This window comes from Olea europaea, chromosome 1 (genome assembly GCF_002742605.1).
Source record: "Olea europaea var. sylvestris chromosome 1, O_europaea_v1, whole genome shotgun sequence".
NCBI classification, from domain to species: domain Eukaryota; kingdom Viridiplantae; phylum Streptophyta; class Magnoliopsida; order Lamiales; family Oleaceae; genus Olea; species Olea europaea.
Window position 1 is genome coordinate 7,418,682 of NC_036237.1, and position 9,948 is coordinate 7,428,629.

Below are 9,948 nucleotides of genomic sequence, written 5' to 3' on the forward strand. Positions count from 1 at the left end.
TCTCAGCAACTCTAAAAAACGTTTCTTCTACTTTATAAGCTCCACTGAACTATTAGTAAGAAGGATTGTATCTGAGATTTGAGAATCTCGGATAATCAGCGGTTGTGATGTTTCCTTTTCAACACGGTGATGAGCTTGTTTTTCAGCCCTCTTCTGTTATCAGAGAAGATCAAATCCGGGAAGATCTGAATACGGATCATATTTTACAGTATAATAATCCTAGTTCTAGCAGTTGGGAAAAGGGGCCAAAGAGATCATTAGGTATTCAAGAAAATAATGGTAGAAGCACTTTTTACGAATCTAATATTAAGAAACTTATACATAGAGATATTGAACGGCAGAGAAGAAAAGAAATGGCTAATCGTTATGCTTCTCTTCGATCACTTGTTCCTCCTGAACATCTGAAGGTATATTTATTATTTTTAATGGTACTTCTTTTTTTCTTTATTACCCTTAATATGTACTTTGCAGAACATTAACATCTGGATTTACCAATGAACTGAAAATCAATGTAGAACATCCTAAATTTACGGGGAAAAACTCTCGTTTTGTTGATATTGTATGTTTTTTCAGTAAAGATACCTGTAACATTTTATTCATGGTGTTTTAGGGTAAGAAGTCGTTATCAGATCTTATAGAAGTGGCTGTAAATTACATAACAGATACCAAAAAGAATATCAAGAAACTAGGTTTGCAGAGAGACAAGCTAAAGATGTTGTCTAAATCAGGCAATCTGAGTGCCAATGTTGGCAGTTCCTCTAGTTATTCGCCTGATTTAATCACAGTGAACCCTTGCTCCGATGGTGTGGAAATTCTAATCAGCAGCTTCAAAGAGGAAGGGTTCCCCCTCTCCAAAGTGCTTGTAGAATTACTAGAGAGAGGACTTCTTGTCGTTAGTTGTTCTTCTGTGAAAGAGAATGAAAGTTCACTCCATATAATTCAGTGTGAGGTACTGATACAATTTGTATGAGTGATTGATTCAGGGTTTCATTTGTCATACGTTTTACTCACAATTTCTTACTCATCATATTTGCAGGCCAGTGGTCTCAAATGCAATGTTCTTGCTACGCTGCAAAAAAGACTGACAGATGTGGTTAACCTAGGTTGCAAGACCTCTTAGGTAAGTGTGTGCAGAACGCGAACCTTGGATACATATTTGTGTCATTCTGTGTAATTTGACAGTTTCGAGTGTGCTCATGTAAAATTGACGTCGGGTAAGATAGTGATTATCCTATTGGCTTGTTGTAGCAGATGATTCGCAAGAAAAGAATGACAGAAAACGCCTAAAAAAACCAGAGAAAATACTCTGAATTCAACTCAATATTATTAATAATGCCGAATGATAAAAACTAACCCACAAGCCGGGTTAAATAGCTACGAAATACGAAATTATAGGAAAATTACCAAAAATGGCAAAATTCCAAAATTAGACCAAAATAAAATATTAAGTAAAAGAAGTATGTTGCCAAAAATTTGGCTCAATTCGAGTTTTCTAACATAATGGTGATTCACTTTCCATCTTTGTGCCGAGCCGCCATCTCATGATATCTCAGCGCCATCATCGTGCTATTTGACAAATCAGCATCACTCGACTCGGATCCTCGTGCATCAAAAATCAATTGAACCTTCTGTTGTGTCCAAGGTTTTATTTTCTATCTGCTCATTGGTTCATGCTCCTCCCAACGAGGGCAGATTTCTCCGTAGATAAATTTGTTATGATCTGAAATGAAAGAGTTGTTTGATTTGATTAAATTTTCTTTACAAACCAAATGCAGAAGTTTGTGACTTAGTCAGCAGATACAGCTCTTATGGATTTCTCATTCTTGTGTTAGTATATCAGTATAACCTTTGTTGGAACACTTGACCAATTTATTCGTGCATTCCCCTAGATTAACACTATAATTTAGTGAAAAACTCTAAAATGAAAGAACAATCACAGGCCATAAAAGATGATTATCTTACAAAATGTACATCAATCGCACAATAATTCTCACACACCCATAATTTTTTTTTTCTCCCCTATCGTTGGATTGACAATCAAAATTTTTATGCACTTTTTCCTAGCACTCCGGTATATAGCTCTATTTAGCCATTCCTTTTTATTTTTAATCGACGCGAGAAACTAATTCCCTTAATAAAGGGAACAGACTACATAAGGAACTAGAAGTTCCTACCACGAGGAGGAAAAAACCCTAACTCTCCTATATATTTTCTTCTTTTTGTTTATAATTATTTTAATCAACTTGATATTCTTTGAAGAAGAATAACAATTTTTATGTTATATGAATCCTTTGTTTGACCTGCAAGGTGATCAATATTTTGTGAATTTGCACTTGCATTAAATTCTCTTGTAACTTTGACGAATCCCTACGGGGGTGGGTTTATGAAACAGAAATATATTTCCATGCCAATATTTCATTGCCTTGAATTAGTTAATCTTTATATTAATTTATATTCAAGAAAACGAGAAACAAAGAAGGATTTAGGAAGACAATTTCAAACGGCTACTGAATCTTATGGAAAGTATTATTATTTGTTATACACTTTATCTTGCAGCTAATATTGCGATTTAAAAAATTCCCGTGGGAGGCTTTACATGGATAACAATTTCTACATAACATTTAGGAAAAAAAAATCCAATGGCTATTTTTTGATGGAAGAATACGTTTACTAAGGTTCATGTTGCAGTTTTCTCTCATACGGAGTGATAATCCATTACAATGTGTTAAATACCTGCATGGATGATCGGCAGATTGAAATTATTGTGAAGTAATCACTAAAGTTGTGAACACAAATGCAAACATCCTGAAGAAGAAAGGTGAGCCATGCAAGTTCAACTATGGTTGAAGCAAGGGAACTTGGGGATATTTAGCTTGGGGCAGCTTCTCCACACTAACTTTCAAAATGTTGTCCTATTTAAGATAATTTTGTATTTTATAATTTTGTCCATGACATCTGGCAAATATTCTAATTCACACCATGATCCTTTTTCGAGAAAATATCAAGAAAACAAAAAAATAAAAATTAATAACACAAACACGAACATGGACACAACAATTTATATGAAAAAAAATAAAAAGATGTAGAAAATCATGGACAATAAAAGAAATTTCACTATGTGAAAATTTGTTATAATCACATAGTAATTATTATCTCACACTCCAAATTCTCGAGTTCATCCCAAAATATTAATATTGGGTGAGACAATATAGAATCCTCAAGTATCACCCAAAACATTCTATAAATATTTGCGAACTCGAGACTAAGGCGGTGCTAAGGGAAAGTTTCCATTTATAAGGAAACAAAAGAAGTGAATCCTTAGCTTCTATTCAATATGAGGGATCTAAATAATCACATTACAATAAATAAACTAAATACAGCGTGACAAATACAAATAATACCAAGTCAATTCCAAACATTTCTGTATATAGAAATGTTAAGTTATCATATGTAAACCTACCAAACTTAACTTATAAGCAATGGCGGCGTAAGACATTCTTTATTGTGGGAAAAAAATTTAAGTTGCAAAAGAAAAAAAGAAAAAAAAATCCGAACAATTTTTTCTTGAATACTCATTTCAATAATAATTTGCTCCACTCGAAAATTAAAATTTTCGTTTTAAAAATTTTTTCTCGTTTACGGTGGATAAGTCGTTGATGCTGATGGAGACGAGCTAATTAAGTAGAAAAAGAGAATTATTTGATATAAATTGCAAATTTAGATTATGAGGGAAGAATGAGATTAATGACGTGAAAGAAATTAGGAAACATGATGGAAAAAACTTGTGTAAATAAGAAAAAAACAAAATTTAGAATTTTTTGTGGGGTCAACTGACCCCATATCCTACCATGTAAATCCTCCCCTGCATATCGGATTTCTAATCGAACTAATTACATGGACAAATAGACTCCAATAAAAAGATCGTGGACCCCGCTTGTGAGAGAGACTGTACACTTGTGTGTCAATCCTGATGTACATTTAGCAAAATCATTAAAAAATTATATGAATGATCTAAAAGATAGAACGTGTTATGTGCCGTGTGAAAGCCTGTGCAGTGATTTTATCTCATTTGGAATGTTATAATCAAAATGCTTCCAATCATGGTCACAGGAATTTCTTCCCTTGTGATCTTGTCCTCTCTTATTGAACTTTTTTCATGTTTCGAGAAATTATAGTATGCAACGTGTTTATTATATTTATGATTTTTTTTTTTTTTTTGGGTAATTTGGTAAGCTACTTTTTTGGATAATAATGTCAGGGTTACTCTACTTACTCTACTTATACGACTATATAAGCTTATAGTCCCCTCATATGAGGGGATCCCACACTAATCGTGGGCCCCCCTCATGTAAGGGGGCTATCACTCTTGCCATACATCACAGTCCTTAATGTCATGACAACTAGTTGAGAGAAGATTTTTCAATATTTATATTGTAAAATGTTGTTTTGCTTGATGATTTTAACACCCTGGATAATAGATAAAGTGTGTGATAAAAAATTGATTGGGTGGAACTGTTGACTATTTTTAAAATAATTTAATGACTGAATGTCATGTGATATTTTATCTTCTAATTTTAAGTCATCTGACAACAAAACAAAACTGATTTATATTAGAGTAATTGAATAGTATTCATATAACAATTATTGTTAAGAAGCTGTTTGATGGCCATTGTAAAGAGAAATTGAGTGAAAATTATGTTTTAAATAGTAATTTTTGGAGAATGTGCAACTAAAAAGTAGAGAAAAGTTTTTAATTTACGTGTAGAATATTTTATTATGTGAATGTATTATTGAAAATGAATCTAAGAAATAAATATTTTCGAAATGAATAGAGTCAAACCAGGGCTAAGTAGACAGCATTTAATTGCAATGAATTTTCTTATTTTTTTCTTACCTTGGCACTAGTTTCCCAACTTTTTTCATCGCATTGTGTCTTTAACCTTCAATTAATTGATAAATCTCGTCTTTAGTGATGGTTTCTTTCCAAATATTTCGTTAATGTGAAAAATATTTGTCACAATTTGTATTTGTTGTTTGTTTTAATTATTTAAAAATATAGGTGATAAATAAGTTTTTTTTACTCTACCCTAACAAATTTTAGTCTATCATCAGAAATAAGATATACAAATTAATAGAGGTTGAAGATAAAAATATGATAAAATATAAGTTATATATATTACTGAAATTAAAACTATAATGCAGCCAACATAAAAGTGTGGTGTAAAGATACTTTATATTTTACTTTATTTGCCTTCATAACCCAAAAATCATGATTCCGCGCTGAAAGGAACAATACTTAGATTGAGCACTAGAGTATGGCACGATTGGCTGTTAGGGTATAGCTAGACACGAAATTCGTTTTGAAAATTACAACGATTTCAAATTGTCAATTTAATTGTTATACTAAAAATGGAATAATGAGGGGATTCGACATCTTAATAATGCATATCACATATTTGAAAAACACATTTATTTGCATTCACTAGTTTAATTAATAATTTAAGGATTAGTTAGAAAAATCACAACAAGTTGTTTGCTATTCGATTCAAGTTGTAATTAATTTTAACTTGATCAAATACATTGTCCTTGTGGATTCGACACTCTATTTACTACTTTATTATTTGTTCACGATCACATCCACTTGTGAAAAATCAAACGACCACATGTCTAGTTGTGACCATTGATCAATGACATGTGACTAGTGACCTCAGAACTGTAATAAAATATATGTCTTGTTATGACCTGAGAGTTGTAACTAGATATACATCTTGTTGTGATGTATTATCAATGCAAAATGTAACCTATTACATGTGATAAGTGACTAATGACATATTACCTGTAACCAATGGCCAAGAGCTTTAATCAAATATATGTGTAGTCGTGACCTTTTTTTTTATACGATCACAATTTTTTAAATTAATTGATTATGACTTATTTCTCGATCACAAATAACAAATTTTATAGGTCATGACTTGTTTCATGGTAACAAATTGATCATAAATTATTTCTAGATCACAAATAATAATTTTGTAGATTATAACTTATTTCACAGTCACAAATTATCAAATTAATTGGTTACAACTTATTTTTCAATCACGAAAACATAAATTGTCATAATTACAAATTTTCTCACAAATCACACAATTTTATGTCAAATGTTATTTGTTGGTCACAATTTATTCGTTTTATTGATCATAGTTATCTAATAGTTGGTCATAACTACTCTTTATCCGACCTATACTTCCTCGTTCCCACTCCCACTACCAATTGCATCACCATCATTGCTTTCAAACCACTACCACCTCAATCACATCACCATCTCCACCTATACATCAAATCCTCCACCACCTCCAACCCAACATCACCAACTGCACCTCAAATGTTTCATCTACCATCACTAGGTCCACTGCCAAATGATTCACAAACACCTTCTTTTGCACTAAAATTTTTCTAAAGTCACAACTAGCATCACCACCACCGCATCCTGAATCAAAACCAATATCACTATTATATATTTATAGTATAAATACAAAATGTGAAAAAAAATAATCAAATTAGATGAAGTGCCCAAGTGGTGGGAAATGTGGCATTTGTGTGGGACGTCAGGGGTTCGGGTCATTCCCCACGCAATTATTAAAAAGTCTTGATTGGGGCCTTGGGCTCTTGGGCTTCCTTGACTAAATTAAATTTTATTATTATTTTATTTATTTTCGAAACTATTTAACGGGTCAAACTAGTCAGTATTTTTTGAACTTTTTTTATGTAACAACCCACTACTCACAATCATTAAAATACTCACTACTCATAGAAATTAACATTCTACATTATTCTTTGGTCACGAAAGAGACAGTTACTTCCGGTTTGGCCTATATAAACTCAGGTCATTGTTTGGGAAAGACACATAGAAGAAAACAGAAAATCGTTTGAAAAGAAATCTTATTTCTCGTAACCTGAATTTTTTTATACTCAATTTTTACATATATTTTGGAGTACCTATGAGAGTTCTGAAAGTCATTCGTAATTGCTGCACAAGTAGTTTACGATCGTTGTATCTTGGGAGTGATTGTTCACGGAGGTCGCAGCAATTATCCACGAGCAATTTCACTTTAGGATATCGTGCTTTCATGAGACTCGATCAGACGATAAGTTTTATAATTCTGCATTTTATGTTTTGAACGTTACTGCAACTAATAATCTAAAGTGAAATTTATTTATAATTAGTTGCCATGTCTGTCGTAGATATATCTGTTTCTAAGTATTCTGAAAAACCTGAGTCGTTTGATGGAAAGAATTTTAAGAGATGGCAAACGAAACTGCAATTTTATTTGACAACTCTTAAAGTCATTCATGCTATTGAATCAGATAAATCCATTTTTGTAATTGCTGATAATCCTACTGATAAGGAAATAGATGAATTAGTTAATTGGGAACATAAGGATTATATGTGCAGGAATTATATTCTGAATTGTTTGACGTTAGATTTATATGATGTTTACTTATCGTGTAAATCTACAAAAGAATTATGGAATTCCTTAGAAAAGAAATATGTTACAAAAGATGCTAGAACCAAGAAATTTGTTGTGAGAAAGTTTCTAGATTTTAAAATGAATGACGGTAGAACTGTGGTTAGTCAAGTTGAAGAATTGCAGATTATAATTCATGAAATTATTGCAGAAGGATATAAAATCTATGAGGGCTTTCAAGTGTTAGCTATAATTGAAAAATTGCCACCTTCTTGGAAAGCATATAAAAATGGTTTGAAGCATAAGAGAAAAAAAAAACCCTTAGAGGATCTGATTATCAGGATTAAAATTGAGGAGGACAATAGAATGACTGAACGTAGAGAAAGACCAGATTTTGATACCAAGGCTAATCTTATTAAAGGAAGTTTTGTAGTAAAAAACCAGTTGGAAATTTTACAAAGGGTCAAAAAAAATTTTGGTAAAATTTTAGAGTCAGAAACAAGGGAAAACAATTTGTAGAAAAGAACAATGGGTCTAAGCCCCAATTTAAAAATAAAATTGTTCGTAACTATTTTTTTTGTGGTAAACCAAGTCACCTTGCATAGAATTGTAAAAATAGGAAAGGAAAAGCAGTGAAGAATCAGGCACATATGATAGAGGATGAGAATTTCTCTGCTATAGTGACAGAAGTGAATCTAGTAAACAACATGACAAACTGGTGGGTAGATTCTAGAGCTACCAAGCACATTTGTTGCACGAGAGGTGCATTTTCTTAATTCACTCATGCTAGTGATCAAGAATGTATGTTCATGGAGCATGCTTCCTTCTCCAAAATCGAGGAGAAAAGAGTTGTGACACTTAGATTTACTTCTGAAAATATCATTAATTTGAAGGATGTCCTTTATGTAAATGATATTAGGAAAATCTAGTGTTTGGACTGTCTTAGTCAAAAAGGGATTTAAGATTGTATTTGAGAGTGGTCAAGTTGTACTGTCTAAGGGTGATTCCTTTGTTGGGAATGAGCATGCAGATGAGAATCTGTTTAAACTCAATATTTTTGTGATTAATAATAATGTATCTAGCACTTCCATTTACTAGTTGGATTCTTATGATTTGTGGCATGCTAGACTTGGACGCGTTAATAAAACTTCCATTAAAAAATTAATAAGTTTGGGAAACATTCCCAAAATCGATAATTTTTCAAATTCAAAATGTGCAACGTGTGTTGAATCTAAATAGACTAGAAAACTATTTTCTTATGTTGATAGGACTACTTCAGTTTTAAATCTGATATATTCTAATTTATGTGATTTAAAATGATATGTTACTCGTGGTGGAAATAAATATTTCTTCACTTTCATTTATGATTATTCTCGATATTGTTATATTTATCTACTTAAGAGCAAGGATGAAAGCTATTCAAAATTTATTTCATGTAAAACTGAAGTAGAAAATCAGCTAGACAAAACTATTAATGTTTTAAGGTCTAATAGGGGAGGAGAAGATACTGGAGATTTTGATAAATTCTGTATTGAGAATGACATTATTTATAAGATTGCTCCACCTTATTCTCCCAGTCTAATGGTGTAGCTAAAAGGAAAAATCGAACTCTTAAGGATATAGCCATATTAATGCTAAACTCTTCTGAATTACCTTATAACATGTTGGGGAAAGCACTTATGACTGCGTGTTATATCCTTAGCAGAATTCCTAGTAAGAAAAATAATAAGTCCCCTTATGAAATGTGGAAGGGTAGAACACCTTTATATAAATATCCTAAAGTGTGGGGGTGTTTAGCTAAAACTTCTATTCCAACACCTAAGAGAACTAAACTTGGTCCAAAAACTCTTGATTGTGTTTTTATAGGTTTTGCACTTCATAGTCATGCCTACAGATTTTTAGTTATTTACTTTAAAAATAATTTGATCGAAAAGAACACAATATTTAAAACTAGAAATGCTGAATTTTTTAAAAATAGATTTCCGTTTAAGAAAAGTCTAAAGGACCAAGCAGTTCTCTTAGTATTTCTCCTAGTGTTAGAGAGGAGCCATCTAAATTAGAAAAATTTGAAATTAGGATAAGCAAAAGACCTAGGACCACTTCTTTTGGTCTTAACTTTATAACCTACTTAGTAGAAGATGATTCTCGTACCTTTGGTGAAGCTATGTCTTCACTAGATTCTATATTTTAGAAGGAAGCTGTAAATAGTGAATATTATTCAATTATATCTAATAATATTTAGGAGTTAGATGACTTACATCAAGGATGTAAAACAATTGGGTGTAGATGGTTGTTTAAGAAAAAAATTAAACCTGATGATTCGATTGATAAATTTAAAGCAAGACTTGTAGCCAAAGGTTATAGACAAAAAGAATGAGTTGACTTCTTTGATACTTATTCACCCGTTACTAGGATTACCTCTACTAGGATGTTAATTGCAATTGCTTCACTGTATGATCTTATTATACATCAAATGGATGTCAAA

General features: G+C 31.8%; 2 protein-coding genes across 2 annotated transcripts; both read left to right on the forward strand.

Moving 5' to 3' along the window:
* On the forward strand, positions 1 to 1,213 carry LOC111407391 (transcription factor bHLH118-like). The gene is made up of 3 exons (XM_023037215.1): positions 1 to 407; positions 611 to 949; positions 1,037 to 1,213. The coding sequence occupies exons 1-3, from the start codon at positions 108 to 110 to the stop codon at positions 1,118 to 1,120; spliced, it is 723 nt and encodes a 240-aa protein (XP_022892983.1). The 5' UTR covers positions 1 to 107; the 3' UTR covers positions 1,121 to 1,213.
* A 6,013-nt stretch (positions 1,214 to 7,226) lies between these two features.
* On the forward strand, positions 7,227 to 7,982 carry LOC111403845. The gene has a single exon (XM_023032477.1). The coding sequence runs from the start codon at positions 7,227 to 7,229 to the stop codon at positions 7,980 to 7,982; it is 756 nt and encodes a 251-aa protein (XP_022888245.1).
* Positions 7,983 to 9,948: the final 1,966 nt, after the last annotated feature.